We start from the raw sequence: 23,951 nt of genomic DNA on the forward strand, positions 1-23,951 counted from the left end.
TCTCTGACAATACAATCTTCTTCATCCCCAAACAGAACCATATGAAAGAACTTACCATAGATAAATTCCAAGGTGGTCCACATGGGAAGTTGCCAGAAAGTCTCCAGTAGGAGACATAGAAACATTGAGAGGAGCCGAGTCCAATAAAAAGCAGTCTATAAGGCTACAGAAATAATTAACATGTTAAAAGTATTTGAACTCTACCAAAAAGGATAAAATTCACAAAAATATTTTTGCCAAAAAGACAAGGGATAAGAGATGCAGAAAATGTTTTTTTTTTCTTAAATCACCAGCATCGATCAGAAAGTCACCACTAATAAATAGCTTTGTTAACTAAGTTACTATGTGAAAATAATCTCACTTAATGAGAAAGACAACATTCACTAGACCAACTAACTGGAGAAGCAGTTTCAACAACAGGGAGGAAGCAGGAGGAAATCTTTTTTTCTCGAATACTAAATTTTGGTAGACTGACCTGGAGACAATTCTAAAGACATAACTTTTAAAATAAATCTAATTATCAGTATTCTATATTTTTGTTACTTCAGTGAAACTAATGAAAAGCTTAGGCAAAAGGAGAAAGTAATATAACAAAATGGATGTAAATAAGAATGCTAATTAAAAAAAAAAGCTTTTGAGCAACTGTACCTGTTTTTGAAATAAGTAATTATGCTATACATGAAACACATGAAAATTCAGTCTCTAGAGAAGAACCATAAAGCAATTTATGGAAACTAGCCCCACAGCTTTAAACTGCTGAACGGATTTACAAGTTGGGGTGAAAGGGAGAGTAACTACAAACCAGGTAGAAGACTCAGAACAGGCTTCACAGAGAACACTTATGTTTGAGAGGAGCTTTACAAATGGACAGGATTTCAATGGATATTGGTGTCTGGAAGAGAAAGCACTTCCTGGCTAAGAGAAAGGTGGTGGATAAGGCAAGGGAAAATACAATTGTGAAAAGTGAGGAGTGCAGTTTTGTAGGACCATTAAGCATAAGCATAAGGCTGCATACAATGTCTTACATACCAAACACCTGAGTTTGTTTCAATCTTATAATTGATGGAAAGTCATTAATCACTTAAGAGGAGACTAGCGGCATAATCTTCACTTACATAGAAAACTTGCCATAAGAATGCAGAATATATTTGAGCAGACAGAATGGTGACAGTATGGTAGTAATCATTTAACAATCAAAAAAATAACTAGGATGGTGGTAGCAGGAAGTGAAAAGAGGTAGATTTAAGAAGCAAAGAGAAAGGCCTACACTCATCTGAATCCTGCTGAAACACTCCTTAGGCTTGCTAAAAGTGAGAACAGCTTTAAGGAGAGTATACTGGTTTTTAATTACAGCTTTTCTGAAGCCAATATATTATCCACAGGAAGGTACACACAAATGACTCAAGTTCCAGATGTACATTAATACAAATTATTTCAAGAACAAGATTAACACTTTTTTAGTGCTCTGTGTGAGGAAGTATCCTCAGCACTTGAGTGTGCTAACTAATCGAATCTTCACAAACCCTATAAGGCAGATCCGTCCTTACCATACAGTCCAGAAAACTGAGGTCCAGTAGGATTTGAAAACTCGCTCAAGGTAGAAAGCAATTGGGTCAGGATTTTCACCTAAGCTGTTCTACCCAATTTATATTGTTAGCCAATATAAATTATAGTAAAGCTACTACTGAAACTAAAACACAAAAAGAGGGCAATAGCTTACAAACACCCAGAGTATGCCTACATTGGTGATTCATGGGACACACACTGTGAGCAGCTCAAATGTAAATGAAGACTGTCTAGTGTGAGACATTAAGTTGCTTGCCCATGGTAAAATGCCTCTCTCAATTTGCTGAAAGAGTCAATAAAAATATAAACCTTAAACAATGAATGCAAGATGGAAAGAAAAGACAACAATTAGAAGCACCGAAAACAAACACACACACATCAAAGTGTGTTCAGGAAAACGACTGCTGTTTAATTGTCCATTATGGGGAAGGAAGCAATAACTTGTCTGATTTCTCTTCAAGTCTGTTTTGAAAGCTCACAAGAATGGCTTTTATTGGGAATCAAGGGAATTGGGAAGAAGAAAACATTTGCTAAGCACTTATTCTATGCCACAGACTATTAAATTATTTATGTTAAGTCACTTAATCCAAACAATCCACAGATGAAGATAACACATACAAAGATTAAACCTAAAACACGGCAATTTCAAATCTTAAGGTATTTCCTTTGTCTGAATATTACTCATCAGAAGTTTACATATGTGAAGGGTAAAACCTCCTAACATGTTTAGGAACTATCTGTTAAAAAGAAAGCTTACTGCTTGAGGAAACTTATTTTATTTCATACTATAATTATCTTGTCAACTTCATTGTGTAACTTCATTTCCACAGCTGTGGTGTGTGGGTAGATGGGACTTCCATTATATAAAACCACCAAATTGAGGAAGGTGGTTTCCACATACACAGCATATTCTACACTGCCACATTAGTTCATAAAACATAAATGCACAGGCTCATCCCAGACCTAAAACTACCATATAGTTTCATGCTAATGTTAAAAAAAAGTCGCAGGTACCTTATAATTTTTTCTCAAAGAATATTAATACAATTCCTATTCTAAGGGATCAGATTTACAAGATTTGAGCCCTGCATAACCATTCAGAAGGTTGTTTCTGATTATTATTCTGAGCAAATGGAGACTGCTTCCATATGTTCTATTTCCAAAGTGCTAAAATCACCTTCCACAGAAATCTTTAAGGAGTAGAAGGGGATGTTTCTGCCTCAGTGAGAAATTCAAAACAATGTCTATTCCAATTCTTCTCACGTAATGCTCCTCAGGAAGTAGTAGGGGTTGGGTGAGACAGAACAAATGAAAAGTTCTATTCAGATTATTTAATTTTATGTATTTCTCACCCCTCAAAGAATGCAATCTGGGCCAGGCACGGTGGCTCACGGCTGTAATCCCAGCACTTTGGGAGGCCGAGGTGGGTGATCACTTGAGGTCAGGAGTTTGAGATCAGCCTGGCCACATGGTGAAACCCCAACTCCATTAAAAGAAAAAAAAAAAAAATTAGCCGGGCATGGTGGCACATGCCTGTGGTCTCAGCTGCTCAGGAAGCTGAGGCAGGAGAATTGCTTGAACCTGGGAGATGGAGGTTGCACTGTCTAGCCTAGGCAACAGAGCAAGACTTCGTCTCGGGGAAAAAAAAAAAAAAAGAATTCAATCCGAATTTCTATTAGATCAAAAACAACCAGACATAAAAGGTGGTGGTAGTGGTAGAAGAATGATAACTTCAGAGACAAAAAATTTCAACTCAGTTCCTCTGAAAATTTTACAAACATAACAAATATTTCAGCAGTTTAAAAAAACTTTACAGGAAAGTTTAACACCCATGCAATTTGTTTCAGATAGGCACAATTCCAGATGGATATACCTGTATGTTAATACACTCAAAGGTTTACTCATAGATAGCTTCACTTTCCAGGCTATGTAATGTGTTTTCATTATTCAAATTATTTAATTAAAAGAAGAACTAGTAATTTCCAAAGGCTGTCATACTAATTATGTTTTTTTTTCCAACAAAATCAGTTCATACTTAAAACGAGACAAATACAGTCTGAGCAAAGATGATAACATAACTGTTAAGAAACCTATTTCTTTCTCCTGTGCTTATTTTGTGCTCTGTCATTTATAAACTATGTTGCCTTGGGCAAATCACTTAATTTCTCAAATAGCCTCCACTTCCTCATTTTTGAAATGGGACTAATAACAGTAATAGTACCTGCAACTTGTTAGGATATGAAAAAAAAAGCATATACAGTGCCTAGCAGCACATTGTAAATCTTAGCTTAGTTGCTATTAAGCAGCAGCAGTTGTTGGAAAGTTATTCCAGCTCTCTCATTTGGTCCACTTCAAATGTTAACCAAAAACTTTTTTCTTTAATAAAAATATACTTTTCTCCAATCAATTTAGATTTTATTACATTTCCTTTTAACAATTCGATGTGGTCACTTCTTGCTCTTGTGCTACACCCAGCTTCATGCCTCTCTATTCACTTAAAATTGCCTATGTTCACCTAAAAATAAAGATACTAGAACTGAAAAGCTATCAGATTTGAATCTATTCAACTTTTTACTGATATAATAAATTCAGCAAAAGGCTAATGCTGAGTCAAAGGTTAGTGGCTTTGAATGCTACTTTCGGATCCTAATTTTTCCATTCCAAAGACAAATTTACCACTTAAAATACATTGCCACTTTACTACTACTGAATAATCTCTCCCACTAATATAAACTATTAAAAAGGAAAATGAAAAAGGCATTATGCCAACTCTACTATTTATACAACTTTCTTATTTTAAAGCAATTCAAATTATATAACACTAACTTTTAGAAAATAGCAACAGCCTAAGAAGTGACAGACCACTAATATTTCTAATAGTGTCTTTAACAAAATTTTTTTTAATTAAAGAAATACCAACTTTTAGTGAACTTTCTGAAGCCAAAGGAGGATATGGTCAATAAATTAGATTTTGCTTCACTCTATTTTAAGTGAAAGAGACACACCTGTGGACAAAGGTCCCTGGTTATTAAAGCTGGATCCACTAGTGACAATCGTTAGCTGTGCTTACTATAAATCCAGTGTATACACAAGATGGGTAGGTATGCCTCAGGCCTGTTTCAAAGTTGAAGGGAACTGAGGACATCAGAGTTTTTCCCTCCTAAAGGACAAACTGTTTTCATATATGAGCTTATTCAATTCCTGAGTAGGAAGAGGAAGTGAATAGAGCTTAATTTAGGAATATTTTAGATTAAAAAGTACCACTTTCCTTCCCATTTTTCTCACCTATCTTTCTCTAATGGTATGTTACTGTTAAATTAGATGTTTTGCTATTCCCATAATTCTTCCTTTCTTCATAGTCATCTAAGCAATCTTATGTTAAATGATATGATTTTACATGGTATCTATACCTACTTAATTTTTAACAATAAAGCCCACACACATTCTGTATGTCTCCTCTTTCATATGATTTACAGAATTGGTTGTTTTCTCTTTAAAGTCCGGGATTAGTAGCAAATTTCAACCCATGAAATAGATTTCTGAACATTTGTCAGGTTTTAACCAAATCCGAAGACACACATTTTTACCACTTTAAGATATAGTTTGAATGTCCCCTCCAAAACTCATGTTTACACTTAATCCCCAATGTCACGGTATTGAGAGGGAGTGCCTTTAAGAGGTGATTGGATCATGAGGACTCTGTCTTCATTAATGGATAAACCCATTCATGGATTAAGGGATTATCATGAAAGGGAAACTGGTGGCTTTATAAGAAGAGGAAGACAGACTCAAGCTGTTACATTATCACGCTCAGCCCCCTTACTCTGTGATACCCCATACCACCTTGCGACTCTTCGGAGAGTCTCCACTAGCAAGAAGGCTCTCACCAGATACGGCCCCTTGACCCGGGGCTTCTCAATCCCCCAAAGTGTAAACAATAAACTTCTTTTCTTTAGAAATAACCAAGTTTCAATATTCTGTTATAAGCAACACAAAAAGGACTGAGACTATCTAAAATGCCTTCTTTTAAGAATTACATCAGAGAAACAGAAGAGACACACAAAAAGGAAAAGTTAAGGGGTTTGACCTTTTAACGAAATTCAGCACGAACTAAACAAACTCAAAATAAAAGTTTGCCATCTTAAAGTCTGAGCTTTATTTTGGAGAATCAAAAAGGCCAAATGAGCTTTCTTAAGGTTTAGGCAACTTGCTTCTGTATCTCAATTTTGCAGGATGAGAAAATCTAAGTAAGATTTCATTTTTCTACTACATTTCATGACACTACTACCTGCTGTTTAGTTATCAAAAACACTCCAAGGATACAATATAGTCATGTCAGAAAAATCTCCAAATATAGTCACATTGACAAAGCATATAACCCATTAACTATAGGTAAAAGTCACATGTGAAGAAAATAACTTAGAAATCTTATAGAGGTTAGGGATTTAGAAATATAAACTTACCACCCAGAAGGAAGGTCCCAAGTCCTAATAGAGCAATCCATTGCAGCACTTATTAACCAACGGCCATCAGGACTAAAAGCCTTTAAATTAAAAAAAAAATACATAAATATATATGAATATATTTGCATGTATGTGTATGTATATATAGTTAACACCTTAAAGAATGTAATAAATGAAAAGATAATGCAGGCTTCATCAAAAAATTAATTTGACTAACATTCAAACTGTCTTATTTTATATAAAAGAAAATACCACTTCCTAAATACCACTGATTTGGAATCTGGATAAAGATTAGACTTTTAAATGAATTATTAAAAGTTAAAAAAGTTAAGTGTACTGCATTAATTTTCAAATCATAATCTTTATTTATAGACTATGTTTATGTGTGTGATAAGGGCTTGCTTTTCTTGAAGCTTAAGTTAAAAATCTTTTCTCTTTTAATAATGGTTTATTTCTAAACAAATTATAATCAGATTTTCAAAATAAATTTAAATAAACTACTTATGCCATCTATTATTTTTTCTAGCTATGAAAATGGATAAATAATAGATCTCCTTGCCTGTAGTACCTAAGGGTTGTGAGGCACAAATCAGATCACAGGTGAAAGATGACCCAAAAGGAAAAACTTTACAGTTTACAGTTGTAGTAGATTGTTCATCCAGCAGTTTAAATTAGTAGATGATACCAAGATACATAAATGTTAATTTGTTCATCAGGCTGCAGTAATATAATGGGAACTCAAATCTCAAGTTACAGATAGATCAATTTACAAAAGGGTGGTACAGATAGTAAAGGATGGGAAAGAATGATTCTGACAGGTAAAGTCATGTTATAAATGCTCATAGATTTAACTAACGGGAGTACCTTATTACTGAGCAAGGAAACTCGAGATATACAAGTTGAAAGCAAGGTTTGAAAAAGAAATAGGGAGAGCAAGTTGACACTGACAGATGTTTGCAAAAGTGTCATTTCAGCACAATTAACCCAATCCCATCCTCGTTTCTACAGATGCTGTCAAAACAAATTCCGTTGATGTGTAATTTTGCCAGCCTCCTATCTGCAGAACACAATGTCCTGACCAGGTTTTTTTCCTTCAATTTGTAAGGAAAGGAGTAAATTCCGATTTTTGGTGTGAGAACTAGTAAATGTAGCTGTTGGGTTTGTCACTAAGTACTAAGATTTTATTTTTATTTTACTTTTTCTGTTTTCAAGCAAATCAACGTATCTGCAATAGATGAAAAATGATACCACATACTTAATATGGTCCTCAAGTGACAAATTTATTTTAAAAGTCCTTTTTAATTAAACACGCTTTTTAAACTAGTTTACTTCTTTCCATCATACATCCCATTATAAGAATATAATAGTAAACTTAAGCATATTTTTATTAATTAAACCCTTTTGAAGTTAAGATATATAAACTCTAAAAACAGCACTAAAGTAAAATAAACCAGATACCAGGTATTCCAGGCAAATGGCTTTCTACTATTCATTCATTCCATACACAGTAAAACAGAAATGAGTTCTCCCAGCCTATTTTAATATTAAGAATGACATATATGCCAATGGATCATTCATTCTCTAAAGTATAATTTGGCCTTGTTTAGAGTTAATGAAAAAAAAGATGAGCTCTAAAACTTACATTTCAATTTGATGGCATCAACTCCCTGAAAAATATTAAACTTTCAATTCAAAATTTTCCTTTAAAATCTTTGAAAAACCAGCCTGCAAATTAAAATAGATGACCACCTCATATAATGATTTTAAGGCTATTAAAGGATGACACACCCAAATAAAAGTAGAAATGAGTAAAGTTTCATCAGTTAGAGTTTGTTTTACCATGTCATTTATTTGGCCTTGGTGTCCAGAAAACTCTCTGACAATCTTCCTAGTTTCTATGTCCAGAACACTAATGGAGAAGTCATCCAAGGCGAGTCCCAGAATGCCACTAGCAAGATAAATGCACCAGTTTTAATAAACAAAAAACCCTTGAACTAAAGTCTCACATCCACTTGAATTTGGTTAAATCAAATACACTTTGGGAAAAATTAAGCCAAATGGTGTTCTTTACTAAATCGTCTGATTTGTCCCACTTGGTAACTTGTGACTTTATAACTTTTACCAAAAGAATCAAAAAGAAAATCCATTATCATTAAAAGTTTACCTGTCTCTATGTAGCAACATGATATTTGGAGATGAACTGAGGCTCACAGAATGAATTAAAATTTTGTTTTTAAAGTTCCAGAATTTGAGTAATCCTTCACTACCAGTTGTAACTGTCAACTGGTTTAATCCATCCACTGCGACACCTCTAACAGATCCCTTGTGAGCTGTAAGGTAGATGTCAAAAGAAAAAAATCAGAATTGGCAATGTTTCTTTCTGAACAACATACACACTGATTCCTTCATTCAAATATATAAGCTGCCACTTAAATATCCTTTAAAATCTTGAAATAAATCTGGATTTTAGGGGTGTAAGAAGATTCTTATTAATATTGTTCGAGTAAAAAAACAGAAATCAGATCGATACAACATAGGTTTGAAAAGTTTGTTAAGATTTTCTGCTTAAAGGAGAGAAGAAAAAAAATTAATCTGAATAATATCCACAAAACTCTTAGCCTATGACTTTTCTCTTTCAACATGGTCCTTATGATACAATGGCAGTATCTGCCATATAGAGTTGATTATAACCCATCTTCAACTTTAGCAAAATGCCCAGCACTTAAAGATTATACATGCCAGCTTTCACTACTAGTCTTATATCTACCTATATTAATTAAAAACAAAGAAAAAAATTCTATACCTTGATCCTTGCCAAAACTTCCTCGATGTATACCAGACTGCATGTTATATACATCTACAGTTCCTGATGAGAGGCCAATTACAGCAAAGTTTCCACAAGAAGTTATATCCACTGCCTTTAAGAAAAAAAACAACCCACAAATGACAAAGAAAATAACTAACATTTTTATTGCACTTTATGCTTTCCAAAGTATTTTTTATCTACTTATTCCTTTTTATTTAAAAAAAGTATGATAAATGAATTGCTTTGTTAGTTTTTTTAAACATAAAGTAATTTTATTTGGGTGTACAAGCATACAAGCTAGATTCTATCTCCATTCTTTAAAAAGTATGAAGAATCATTATCTAAGAAAACAAAACATAACTAAGGTTAACTCGATTTAAATGTACAAAGTCAAGAGAACTATATATAGGACTAGCCTTCAATTTTTAATTTATTAACAAGGCTAAAGTCAAAACATTCCTTTTGCCTAATTTCTTTTTGTCTTGCCTTTTGGAACTGCTTCCACAGCTGACATCAAACAAAAAACATACCATTAGTTAGAATGGCCAAGCAAAAGCCCAAAATGTTTTAATTATGACATATTAGGAAGGAAATATATAAGACACTACAGAGAAAATATTTGGTTTATAAGCAGCCTCCATAATATAAACTCATTTTAATACTTAAAATATCAATATTATGTCAATATATTTTCTCTATATTGAAAACATGAGACTGGCTACATATTTGGTCACGGCTGGAGAAATAACTGATTGCCAATGTGTGTCAGTCAGATGTCATCCACCCAAGAGATAATTCAATTTACATCTATATTGAATTTACATCTAAACAGATGACTTATACAAACTAAATAGAAAGGATTTAATGAAGGTTTATTTAACTAAGGAAAGGAACATAAAGTCTGACATACCACTGAGTCAAGACATATTTACATTGCATCACATAAATATGTTTTACATACATACATTTTTCTAAATAAAGATTTCTTTAAAAAAAAAATACGTATTTCAGATAGGAAATTACTATGGTTAAAAAACATTTTATCTTCCTAAATGAAACACAAACATTAAGCTGACCTATTTTGAAAAATTCATAAATGTTTACGCTATGTTGTATAGTTATACAATTAGGAAACTAAAGGAGCTAGTACGCTGTAACCTACAAGTAATACAGGCCCTACACTGTCCTGCATTAGATTCTTTTAAGGAAGTTACTGTTTTTAGTTGCCCTGCTCCTGGCGATCTCTTCTAATTTATTCATTCTAATGTATTATCTAAGTCAAACAAAGCAAAAATAAACCCGTGAGTGTTATTTTTGAGTAACAAATTGTACTTTAGTGCACAGGCTCTCTATGCTTATTTTTGCTTATTACTTATCAGTTACTGGCTTTGTTCCAGATAGCTGAGACTGTCAGACAAATGACTCAACTCCAGCCACATATCATAGTATACACACATACTAAATGTTCTATGAGTGATCCCTATGGGCTATAAGAATAGATTCTAGAATGAATTGTCTCAGGTTAAAATCCCAGCTCTGCCTCTTACTCGCTACATTGATCTTAGGCATATTGCTCATAAAACCTGTTTTACTGTCCATAAAAAGCAGCTAACCAATGCACCGTGCTGTAGGACTGTTGTGAGGAAAATATGAAATAATCCATGCTAGACAGAGAGCCTGGAACAAAGTAATCACACAGAAAATGTTACCTGTGATTACCACTACTATTATAACCTTTACTCAAAACTATGTAGGTAAACGTCCCTAAGGGAGTGTAAGATAGAATCTTTATGGTTTAGAAAATTATATAAAAACTTAAGACTGGATTTTCATACTACGGAGAATAGAATATACATACTTACGATGCCATTTGTATAAAACAAGGTCGAATGTTGAGTTACACTTTTAATAAGCATTTTCAAAAGCAGAGGCATCTATTAAAAACTATTAGAAGTAATAAACAAGTTCAGCAAGGTTACAAGATATGAGATCAATAATGTAAAAATCAACTGCATTTTGACACACTCTCAATGAACAATCCAAAAAAAAAAAAAAAAAAAAACTCTACTTCAATAACATTAAAAAGAATACTAGGAAAAATGTACCCAAAGAAGTATAAGATACAAACAACTACAGAATATTGTTGAAAAATTAAGAAAAATCTCAATAAATGGAAAAACACCCCATGTTCATAGATCAGAGACAACACCCAAACTGATCTGCAAAATCAAAATGAAATCCCTATCAAAATTGTAGCTGCTTTTTTTTGCAGAAATTGATAAGCTCATTCTAAAATCCATATGGAAATACAAGGGACCAGAAGAGCCAAAACAATCTTGAAAAAAGAACAAAAAACCTGGAGAAATCACACTTACTGATTTCACAACTTACCACAAGCTACCAAAATCAAGACAGTGTGGTACTGGTATAAGAACAGACATACAGACCAATGGAAGAGAATTCCGAGTCCAGAACTGAATTCTTACATACAAGGTCAAATGACTTTCAGTAGAGGTAACAAGATCATTAACGGAGAAAGAATAGTCTTTTGAACAAATAGTGCTGGGACAACTGGATATCCACATGCAAAAAAACGAATTTGGACCCCTTTATCATACCATACACAAAAATCGATTCAGAGAGAATAAACCTAAATATAAGAGCTAAAACTAGAAAACTCTTACAAGCCACAGGAGCAAATCTTTGTGGCCTTGGGTTACGCAATGCTTTAAAATGTTAAACTACGTTCTTTCAATCAATATTATGATCAGAAACCTTGAGTATAACAAGATTTCCATAGGAAAGTTTTAAAGAGAAGATACTCTTATAAACAAGCTCACTTACTGTTGCAGTTATGTCATCTTTCTTCATCTCTTTTGGCTTGAGAAAGTAAGCACCTATTGTAGATTTTTGATAATTCCAGGTTGAGCAAGATAGCTTACCTTGATGGCAAGCAATGATACCATCCCAGTCACTTTCACGAGCTTCCTCTAAAACGTAATGAAAATTATAAATCAAATTACTTTTCATTCTGTTATTCATCTATTACTTATTAGGCAGCTAATATTTCAGACACTACGGATACAACGGTAAAATAAACAGGTAATACCTGATAGCAATGTTTCCAATCTAACAAGAAGTTATTATTTTTTAATTGACGAATAAAAAGTGTGTGTAGTTATGTTTATGGCATAGAACATAATGTTGTGATATGTATACATTGTGGAATGGCTAAATCAAGCTAATTAACATACCTAACAAGAGATTCTAATTAGAAGAAATTATCACATCATAAAGTATGATAGTGTTTTCTTATAAGACCACACAGGAGATTTGGGGAAAGTGAATGGCTCTCTGGATAGAGTGGTAGAACAAGTAGAAATTAGCAGGGGGGATAACATGCACAAGAAAAAACGAACAAAACGGAGGACAGCAAGTAAGTGTAGTATCTTCTTGGGAGGGACAGGAGTAGGGCAAGGCAATCAGGACCACACTACAAAAGGTCTTGGAAGTCATGTTAAGGAGATGAGATTCCACTCTAAAGGTGTAAGAAGCCACTAAAAAATTTTAAGCAGATGAGTGATGTGATTCAAATGTATTTAGAAACATCATTCAAGCTCTAAGAAAACAGAAAGGTGTCATAATAATAACTTTCAAATAGAAATGGTGCCTACACAGTAATTTCCCATGATAGATTTCACGCAAAAACCCATTATCTTATATTTTTCTTAAAATCACTTCTTTGAAAGAAGCATTCATCAAATGACATAGTATACTAAGACCTCAGTATTCTTAGATCTTAATTAGTCAGACCTCTGTGTTCTCATACTTTGCTGTTCCAGTTCTTTTTACATTAGTAACTTTCATTATACTAGGCATATGACAAAACAAAAAGAAAGGCTATAAAATCAAATATTATAAATACCTGTTATAGAGAAGAGCAAAGCCTAAGGTTAATAGATGAGAAGTTACATTTAAAATAACTCATTTTTAGTCTTCACACAAGACCAGCATGCACCTGGGGTTACCTTCTGAATGCTTATTAATATTTGTAAAAGCATTTATTAAAACAGAGAAAACAAAATAGCACACAGTAGGAAATAAATGACAAAGGAGAACTTCTCAAAACACAGTATGAAGTTACTTACCTGCTGCAAACTTTGTGATGGGTGGAAGTCTCACTGACATGGTATTCTGAAGTCCTTTACGTTTGACTCTCTTTTTATTTATTAACCCTGAGGTTGGGGGAGAGGGGAACATAGATAGCTATGAATCCTTCTTAATAAAAAGTGTATATAAAAGAAAAGTTATCATTGTCTTATAACTATAAAGTTCAAGACATTCCCATTTAAGTCAAAAACAAAAGATGTTATTGCCACTGTTATTTTTTAATTCTAAGAAAAGTTATTTTAGATATTGTTAAAAAATGTTTAAATTTATATACATGCATGAATTGTATAAGATAGTCACTTAAAATTAGTAATAATAAAACTGAGTAAGATTTTGTTGTTTAATAAAATCTTTCAAAGGCTGGAAACTATGAAAAGGGAAAGAGAACAAAATGATTGCTTTAAAGCAAAATAATTGGATGCTGCTTACTTTGATGCTTTCTCTAAGCTACCTTCCATTTTAAAAACTGTGCACTGTGCAGTAGCTCAAGTAAGGCCATCAACATCTTTTGGGTGGCAGCCGTATGTTTTTACCACCCAAGATGTCTAACCTTTTTCAATAACCTCATAGCAGAACCTCAACCACTTCTATAGCAACTTTGATCCTAGGAATCTTACTACCTCTTCCATACATGTTTATCTAGTTCATCCGAGAAAAAATAAAATGCATTAATGAAACCTCTTCCAGTTGTTTCACAGAATGTCAAAATGTTTCTTTCGTGACCAGCTTATTTTCTGTCTTGCAAAGGACCTACCATGTCCCAAGCTCTTATTGAATTTTTCGTGTACTGTGGAAAACGACTGAAGAGTTCCATCTTGACCTGTTGATATACACAGAAAATCTCTAATCAAGCTTCATCAAAACAAGGGACTATGTGAATTACAAATTTTATAAAATTCTATTTGAAAATCTTGAAGTTACAGTTTGGGACAGTTTAAAGGGAAAACCAGATTGCAACTACTTCATTAAAATATTGAACATTTTATAGAATGGCATTTAGTAAGAACAAAGGATAAAATGAAAATGAGGTACTAATAATTTTCAGCAGACTAACAGAATTTTTAGAATCTGACCATTCTGTCTCTGAGGTTAGTAAACAGAAGGACACATTAAGCACAGATAATAATATCTATAGTGCTTCTCAAGTAGACAAAAAGGACTCTTAGTTTTACCCAGACTTCTAAATCACTCAAAGAGATACGTGAATCTAAATATGTATAAATATCAAACCTAATACTGGGCACCCACATCTCAATACTTGCTGAAATAAACTAATAGTATGAAACAGAAGCTCACTTGCACTTAGAATCTGCTGTCCATTCTGTCCATAATATCTGATACTGGTAAGAGGAGCACTATGACCCATTCTGAATCTCAAAAGTCGGCCTTCACCTGTAGGACCATCAAATATCCATATCTGCCAAGAAATAAAAATGTAAAGTTCTTCTACAATGTTCCATCTGATCTGCAAGTAGTCAAATCACCCCCTACATAAATCAACTGGCATTGAGTAGTGCTTGCTAAGCCAGTGACCCTGGAGCTACAAGGGAGCGAGTGGGTACTGGGAGAGAAATAAACTGTAATTCTTTCCCACTACGCTGCAATCATGTCACCTGCTGTGTTTTTTGTCTCATCTATACCAGTATCTCATTCCATATTCCTTTCATCTTCTAGGTTGAAAGCTGACACATTAAAGCAAGCTTGTAATAACCCAAAGGGTAAGTTAGATGAGTCAGGAAGATAACAACAATCCTAATACCCTGAGAGCATTGTCAGCGCCATTTGTGACAAGAAGTGGCTCTCTATGGAGAAATGTCAGTCCGGCAATTGCTGTAGAGTGTGCATTTCTCATTTGGTTGATTAATTTTTTGTCTTCCAGATCCCAGAGTCCGATATGGCCACATGGGCTTCCAGCTGCCATTACTGGATGACCATCTGTTATTAAAATAAAATACATCAAGAAAAATACTTCTAGATCCCCCAAAATAAGAATTCTCTCTTCCCTTTTAATCCATAAAGTTAGAAAGAACTATATATTCACAGTATTCATTCACTTCTATTAGATTAAGCTACCAGAAGACAAAAAACATTTGACTTTTAAATAATGAATTTTAAGTGTTCTTATCTTCTATCAATAAGTATGTTAAAAGTTACCTGTGCGAAATGATATTGAAGTAATGGGTCCCCAGTCTTGACGAAACTTCATTAACGTTTCATTAAATTTAATGTTGTGAATGATAACTTGACCTGACATAAGACCAATAGCAACAACATCCACAGCTGGTGCCTAAAAATTAGATTATTCAAACTTTTATTTTCTAAAGCAAAATAGTTTTAATAATCCTGATGATATGCATCATTTATTAGGTGCTGTCAAAAGAAATAATGAAGTATCTTCTTAAAGATGGCAGAAAAACTCAACAAGTATTACCATTCCAGCATACTTTTTTATTCAGCATAGAAGTATTCAGAAACAACTTTTCCAAATTACCTCCCAGCTTCAATTCTGCCAGTCAACACCCCATCCCCATTCCCAAAACCTGGCTGGTAAGATTTTAGAAAGAAAACAGCCACAACAGAAAAAGAAACCTATGTATAAAATCATTACAGATCACTGGACCGGATGGAAACAGTAAAAGGAGACAATTCCTAGAAAGGAGAAAGGTAAAAAAAAGTTATACAGTTAGTCTGTTCCAGTTCTAATATTCTATGGTTATAACGGTCTACAATACACGTCTTACATACAGGATCTATTATGAATTTCTCTATTTTAGCAAAGATCAATGTCCAATATCATTACAGAATGGAATCAGGCTACACGTTTTATTAATTTGTCATCAACTGTCTACTATGCATGAGACCCTGTGTAGAAACGGAGATACTAAAAAAAAATATAATCCCTTGTCCTCAAGGGACCTAATCCTCTGATACTTACGGAGTCTTCTGGATAGGCAAAAGTGGAGCTAGGTTGATGGTGGTAAGAGAAGATAAGGAATACATATAAATTGGGCAAGTATAGACAATGGGTACTGAGAAAGATAAGGGTATACTGGCTACATATGTGGCCAATAGAAACACAGGATTTGCTGTAGACATGCATTCATTTATTTATACATATTTTGCACATTAAAAAAAGCAGTTACTTCTTAAATAGTCCATCATCGAATCAAACATTAGGATTTTGGCTCCAATAATTTCAAACCATAAATCTCAACATCTTGACAAATTTCTCTGCATGGCTTACAATACCCCTTGCATTGCTGAACACTCATTTCCAAGCTACACAAGACAATGGAATACATATACTTGCAAAATGATTAGTAACAAGGATCTATAGCAATCACAGGTTTAAAGTCAAACTATAAGCACAAAGGACTCCATAAGCGTTATTGGCAAAGGCATTATTACTTGTTTTAACTTACATTTCCAAAACACTATTTCCTCAGGCTAACAATTTTAAGGTAAACTAAGCTATATATTGTTTTGTCTTTACGTCTAAAATTATGATTGATTCCTGAAACTAAAGGATTTTCCTATTAACGTTGTTTCCTCTTTGACTTAACAGAAAAATACTAACCTGCTGAAGAGCTGTCACTCCAAGTTTCCATCCTGGAAATGTATATAGAAGTTTACTATAAGAAGAAAAATAGTTGAAAGATATATATATATATATATATATATATATATGAGGAAAACAATATCGGTACACATTAAAAAGTGAAATAATAATAGGTGATATTTATTAAGTTCTTACTCTTCCACACACTATTCTGATAATTAAACTAACGTCACAAGGTTAGTAATATTGTCCAAATTCTAGATCTCAAACTAACTACTATGCTATGCCACCTCTTTAAGAAATAAAATGTCCCAGGTGGAAAAAAAAATACATGAGTAAAAACCATGTTATATTACAGACTACAGTAAAAAAAATTTAGGACTGCAATATCTTTATAGAAACATCATCATGAAAGGGAATAACTTATATTTTAATAACAATATTATTTGCATGTTATATGACTGTTATATGACAACAGTAATGCTGCTCTCAATTTCAGAAGCAAGCCATGAATGACAAATAACACATCCATGGAGCAAACAGAGGTATCTGAAATCATTATAATTATCATTAAAGTATTAAATCATGTACTAAATTATGTAAATGGGCAAAGACAGTATTTCAGTCACTATCCCTGAACCTAGCACAAAGTAGGCAGTCAATGGTATTTGTTAAACTGAAATGAAACACTGATTCAAATCATTAAATCTTTAATAATCTTATTTTCCCTTTTGAATTGATAAGGACTTTGGAAAAAACAATTTGGATAGTCAAATATTTTTGTTTGCTTTTCAAAATGCTACACAAAGAAGTGTGAGCTGCCACCTTTTTCTACTGATAAATGTTTAAATAATGGGTAGAAGTATTCAAAATTGAGTATCCAGCCCTCCAGCTACACCAATATTACAGATATGTGCCATATCTATGGGAGGCGATGGAAGTACTTTAAACCCGAAAAGTCATTTCTAAATGCTAGCACTACATTGTCATTGATTTGCCTTTCCATCCTTTACCATTTTCATGTATAGAAAATCTTCATGTATGGAAAATTAGAGCCTCCCTAGTCATAATCTCATAATTATTATTTTCTGATGGATCTCCTATTACTTTATTAGAGCCTTCTCTATAGCAGTTCTTTAGTTATTAGGTCATTAGTACATACTTTTCAGTGAGCATTTATGAAGCTGTCTAACAAGCGTCAGGATCACATGCCAGCTTTCACATATGTGATGCCAGCAACAACAACTCCAAAAGCAAACATACAGTTATATCTCAGTATCTGTGGGGGATTGGTTCCAGGACTTCCCCACCCTCTCTGCTGATACCAAAATTCACAGATGCTCAAGTCCCTTACATAAAATGGTGTGGTATTTGCATACAACCTTCACATATTTATGCATATACTTTAAATAATCTCTAGCTTACTTATAAAAGCTAATATAATGTAAATACTATGTAAATAGCTGTTATACTGTACTATTTTAAAATGTGATGTTTTATTGTTGTATTATTATTTATCTATTTTTCCTTGAATATTTTTGATCCGAGGTTGACTCCTCTGATATAGGGGACCAACTGTATTTATAGACAACCCTCCAAATAAATATATAAGGACAGGGATAAATGAGACTTAAGTATGCATTAGGAAGTAGTTGATGAGGATAAGGTGACAACTATATTATTTTCTAACTAAAACACTTACTTAGATTTTACATTCCACAACTGCAGGCTTCCTTGTTCACTGCCCAGCAGTATTTTATTCAAGTAGGTGCTTGGATGCAGAATTGCAGAAATTTTAAATACTGATTTATCAAAAGTCAACTGCAGGTATTCTTCTACAAAAGTGAAAGTTAAAATTATTTGTTATAAAACAGTTTAAAATGTTTTATATAACCATATATTTATCACTTAAAGTAAGTCTATCATATCAAAGATTTATATGCTAAAATAAACCACAGACTTAGATACTAATCTATAAACATTCCTTGAGAAATAAAATAAATGAGGGGCAACTTGAAAATGTAATTTAGACTGTCAAAAATTTTCTACAACTTCTAATAAAAATACTATTAAAAGTTTCATTCACTTTTGAATTACTTTACAGAAAAGGATAATAAAGTTAAAATAAAAGATCCTAAGGATTAGCATTAATGTTTCTGTAATTTGATCAACAGACAGGAGTGAATATTCCAAGTGAAGTACTTATACTTAGCTCTTTCAAGGAATGAAAAGCCAACTATCTAGAAAGTTTGATGGGTCACTCAAAAAATGCCAAAAATAAAAGGCACACCTCAGTGAAACTATTAAGAGTACTTCTCACACATTCCCACAAAAGAACCTCTAATAAAGAAGAAGAAAAAAACTTATAACCCTGTGGAGTTGGGGGTGCCATAACCAGTGGTCACTTGCTCCAAGATCAAAAAACCCTCTGAAATCTTTGGTTACATTCAAAATTTCTATGTTTGAATTCTGGTTTTTACTTTACAGTTCCTCCATGATTAAAACAATGTTTTACTATATTTTCCAATAAATTTGAGTATCAAAGAAGGTACATTTCATTTAAGCTTTAGGTTCACATACTCTCTGGTACACTGCTGTACAATCCCAGGGGTATGGGTACCCCAGTTTAGGAAGTACAGTATAGGTGAAAATTATATAAACTTTACTTTGAATGTTATTTTAAGAGATCCTTGACTTTATTCATCACTACAAATGGCTCCCTGAAGATACTGGTTCAATATGCTGCTATAACAGCAACAAAAATGTTGGTCCATCAGCATCAAGAGTCTGCTGGAATGTAAGAACCAGATCCTGTAACCTAATAAAAGCCCTTTTAACTTCTATCTACACAAGGAATACTTTTGGAATTCTGTTCCCTCCCTCTAGTTGAGCAAACACAAAACAAGAAAAGGGTTACTAATCTGAAATAAGAACTTGGAATAATTCCCAGAAATGTAATCTTCAGGATATTTACTAAAAAAAAAGAAAAAAGAAAAAGAAAAAAAAAAAAAAAAAAAACCCACAGTGTATTGAACAATGAAATAACCAAGAGGCAATATAAGCTAAAAATGTAACCACATTAAAGAACTTAAAAGATTCAATTCATAATGAAGCCAGTATTTTATTGAGGAAAGGTGTAGATATCCTAGGGATAAATTCTTCATGTTTAAAGATACATAATCCCATAAAATAGTCACTGTCTAAGACTATCATAGTTGAAAGAAACTGACTCATATCCCTAGGAAATGGATGTACTTTTCCTTCAGATTACAAGATCAAGTTTACTATTACAGTCTCCTTTACTAAAAGTTGAAAATACAAAACAAGAATTACTCTGGTATGAAAATACATCAATAGTCACTCCACAGAGAAAACAATATAACAAATCATTAAAGTTGGAGAACTGCATTGGAAAGTACATTAGTTGAGGTACGCACATTAAACAGTTTATAAGTAGTTACCTTGCTACAGTTGTTTATCTCTTTCTTACTTAGAACTTTTTTCTTATACATGTTAAAGATTTTTAATTTTTTTAATTTCTTACTATTTACAGGCTAAATCTCTGGCATAGATATTTACATAGATTTTAAATTTTAATTAAACACATACTACCCTAAAATAAAGCCAATAAGTGAGTTAACTCTTACCTTCTGAATATATGTGCCAAATAATAAGAATGCTGTCAGTATCAACAGAGATAATGTGGTCTCCAAAGGGTTGCAAGAGATGGATTTCTGCCTTATGACCCTTAAAGGTATGTACTATCTACAATATCGAAGTTTAAAAGAATTTCATATTATTACTCAGTCATCATGTCATATTATTCATATTATCCCAAAAACAGGCTAATCTGGAGATGCTTCTGTTAAGAAATGTACCCCAACTTTTGATTATTCAAGGTTAGGATGAACGCATAGATATGAAGGAACTAGGCATGTTAATCTGCTCCCTCAGCCAGTTCAACAATAAGAAAGTAAACTGTCCATTTAGTACAAAGAAATGAGACCTTTGAAGCTCAGTCTTCCAACTTAGGTTAGAGAGGAGGCGTGCACACATACCTAGTTCCCTCACCCAATTCAATCAGTGCAACTACATCTATCCTAGCGAGATGGTATATTCCAGAAGGCTGATCTCTACAGACTCCATCACCAACTGGCTTTCAAATGAGATGGGAAAGGGGGATATAGGGTCTTTTTCCCCATACCTTTCTGCTTTGACAGAGATCCTTACAGTAGCTGATCCCTCCATAAGTATAGCCCCTTCTCCATGGTTTCAGTTCTCACCACATTCCAGTAACACTGTTTCTTCTCCTTGGCCCTTTGGCCTTAGGGGTGGTAACAACTTTCTACAGTTGACAGTGTCCGATGCCTCCCCACCCCTACTTTGTTCCCCTAACCCTGACCACACTTGTGCATAAAGGTCCTTTATTAAAGTCTCTGCATCTGAACCACATATAGGATATACATATGGGATAAAGTCTCCTCATGTAAACCATATATATCTCCCTGGAAAAACTATAAACAACAATACAAAAATGAACATTTTTTCCAATTCTAAAAATCTGAACACCTTCCATTAAAGAACTCTACAGATAAGTTACCTTCCTCTGCCACAAGTAGTGATGATGAAAGACTGTGGGAACCACCTCACTCCAAGTCCCTGACAAGTACAGTGATACTATCATTTGGCTATCCTTGTATTCCCATTCCTATATTTCCTTTCATTCTAGACCATTAAGGCCAGGTCACCTCTCAACCTAGTTGTTCCAGGACAAATTCAGAAACCAACTGGTAAATTTAGACCAGAAAAGATCTTTCCTTAGCAGTGGAGAAAACATAGAATCTAGCTTTCTCTAAATAGGGAACAGGCATCTGGTTTTCAGAAAAAGAGTTATAAGCTAAGTTATGCATAATGAATAATCAACCCACATAAAGTGGTAGTGCAAATATGAACTTTTCCAGGAAAGTATTTTTAAAATACACTTAATAATACACATTACGTCCCATCTCTACAAATATACGAAACAGAAAACTCCTGAGATGGGAACTGACTGGGCATAAAAAATTTTGAAGAAACTCTCCAAGTTATTCTGATATTCATCTCTGGGCAAAGAAACTGAAGGAAAGCATCAGTTTTAAGTAAGCCTTTTCTGAAAATTTATCTTCCTCCAGAAAACTGAATATATATTAGAAAAAAAAGAATACTACAGAGTTCCAGAGTGTGCCAGGTAAAGAATGACAGAATTAAAGTTCCCTCCACTATCACAACAAACAACTACTGACTGCAAACAAGCAGTTTAGTGATACCAACCTCTTTATTACGGGCAAATGCAGAGAAAACATTTCCATAAGCAGCAAAGACTAATCTGCCATCAGCTGCCATACAGCAGATATCCTGTGGAACAGAATTACCTAGCAAATACCAAATGAAAGAAACAGGGATTTTTAAGATGTTAACCAGAAACCTCAAGTATACGTACAACATTTTTCATGGTTATAATTTAAAAAAATATATAAAGATCAAAGTTGAGAATCAGAGTATAAAATTTTGGCTAAAATATTTCAAATATCTAATAGTAACTATCAAACTAAGGATAGGAAATCACCTTGTCCTTCCCTAAGAGAATGTCTAGGATTTGCAGAAATAAAAACATAATCCTAGAGAAATGAAAAGCTTTTTGAGGTTATTTGGAAAAAACTGTCATCTGATACATAAAGCTCTGACAGTCACCCAGTCTTCATGTGAACATCTTTTTTTTTTTCTTTTTTTTTCTTTTTTTTTTGAGAGACGGAGTCTCACTGTGTCGCCCACTGGAGTGCAGTGATGCAATCTTGGCACACTGCAACATCCGCCTCCCAGGTTCAACTGATTCTCCTGCCTCAGCCTCCCGAGTAGCTAGGTATATAGGTGTGCACCACCACGCCCAGCTAATTTTTGTATTTTTAGTAGAGACGGGGTTTCGCCATGTTAGACAGGCTGGTCTTGAACTCCTGACCTCAGGTGATCTGCCCACCTCAACCTTCCAAAATGCTGGGATTATAGGCATAAGCCACCACGCCTGACCCACGTGAATATCTTCTGGAACATCAAGTTCACTAATAACTCCAGAAAAATTTTAAAAGTAACTCAAAATCTAAATCTAACTTTTGACCAACCCAAAAATATTCCATATGGTATTCTATATGCCTACTCCTAAAACATTTAAAGACAATATTGTTTCTACAGTCTTCTCCAAGAGAAATATGCCTATCAATCTTTAGCATTTCTCACGTGACATATGATTCTTTTCTCAGTATCCTGGTCACACTTACATTTCCATTTCCTCTTTTGGGGCAGGAGAGTTAGTAGACAGAGGATTGTTGTACTTTCATGCTGCAAATTCCATATTAGGATTTGTTTGCATAATCCTGTTTTATAGATTTATCATTCAATTTTGTATTCAACTTAAGTTCCAATGCCTTTCTTCTGCCTTCTAATCTATTATTAAAATTCTTTCCATTGGAAAGAAATACCAAAATGTGAGAAAAGGGAAAACTTTTCCTTACAGTAGAAGGAATGATGGAAAAAGAAAATCACTAAAAGCTATGCTTTATCTGAAATGCCTGAGACAAGAAGTGTTTCAGATTTCAGATTTTTTTGGATTTTGGACTATTTGCATAACCAGGTGAATATTCCTAATCTGAAAGTCTGAAATCAGAAATGTTCCAATGCATATTTCCCTCTGAACATCATGTTGGCTCTCAAAAAGTTTCAGACTTTGGAGCATTTTGGGTTTCAAATTTTTGGATTAAGGATAATCAACATGCATTTGGCAACCATCATATTAATAACTGATTCAGGCAAGTATCATCATAAAATACTAAAAGCAGCAGGTAATAACTTTGAAGAGTACTAGGATATTTACATAGTCCCAGTGCATATTACCAAAAGATACTTATCCGTTACAAAGGACAAAACACTAACTTAATTTTTTTTTTAATTTTCTTTTTTTTTCAAGACGGAGTCTCACTCTATTACCTAGGCTGGAGTGCAGTGGCACGATCTGGCTCACTGCAACCTTCACCTCCTGGATCCAAGCAATTCTCCTGCCTCAGCCGCCTGAGTAGCTGGGACTACAGGCACCTGCCACCACACCTGGCTAATTTTTTGTATTTTTAGTAGAGATGGGGTTTCACTGTGTTAGCCAGGATGGTCTTGATCTCCTGACCTCGTGATCCACCTGCCTCGGCCTCCCAAAGTGCTGGGATTACAGGTGTGAGCCACCGCGACCGGCCTAACTTTAAAATAGAGCCTCCTAACCAATCACTATCAGGAACAGAACCAACCAACAGCATGTGCCTTCTGATACAATTCACCGTGATACCTCCCAACGGGTACAACCTGAATC

The 23,951-nt window shown here is 33.9% G+C and overlaps 1 protein-coding gene across 1 annotated transcript in view; it reads right to left on the bottom strand.

Moving 5' to 3' along the window:
• WDR36 (WD repeat domain 36) overlaps window positions 1-23,951 on the bottom strand; it is a 38,072-nt gene that overhangs the window by 11,169 nt on the left and 2,952 nt on the right. Inside the window, exons 3-17 of the mRNA XM_008014117.3 lie at window positions 21,875-21,975; window positions 20,212-20,329; window positions 18,267-18,399; window positions 16,583-16,637; window positions 15,160-15,292; window positions 14,765-14,940; window positions 14,302-14,422; window positions 13,760-13,825; window positions 12,984-13,070; window positions 11,680-11,825; window positions 8,833-8,947; window positions 8,194-8,359; window positions 7,869-7,977; window positions 6,030-6,109; window positions 56-163 (exon numbers count right to left, since the gene is read on the bottom strand). Coding sequence (XP_008012308.2) covers window positions 56-163; window positions 6,030-6,109; window positions 7,869-7,977; window positions 8,194-8,359; window positions 8,833-8,947; window positions 11,680-11,825; window positions 12,984-13,070; window positions 13,760-13,825; window positions 14,302-14,422; window positions 14,765-14,940; window positions 15,160-15,292; window positions 16,583-16,637; window positions 18,267-18,399; window positions 20,212-20,329; window positions 21,875-21,975 — 1,714 coding nt within the window. The remainder of the gene's footprint in view (window positions 1-55; window positions 164-6,029; window positions 6,110-7,868; window positions 7,978-8,193; window positions 8,360-8,832; window positions 8,948-11,679; window positions 11,826-12,983; window positions 13,071-13,759; window positions 13,826-14,301; window positions 14,423-14,764; window positions 14,941-15,159; window positions 15,293-16,582; window positions 16,638-18,266; window positions 18,400-20,211; window positions 20,330-21,874; window positions 21,976-23,951) is intronic.

Source organism: Chlorocebus sabaeus, chromosome 23, assembly GCF_047675955.1.
Source record: "Chlorocebus sabaeus isolate Y175 chromosome 23, mChlSab1.0.hap1, whole genome shotgun sequence".
In the NCBI taxonomy this organism is placed as follows: domain Eukaryota; kingdom Metazoa; phylum Chordata; class Mammalia; order Primates; family Cercopithecidae; genus Chlorocebus; species Chlorocebus sabaeus.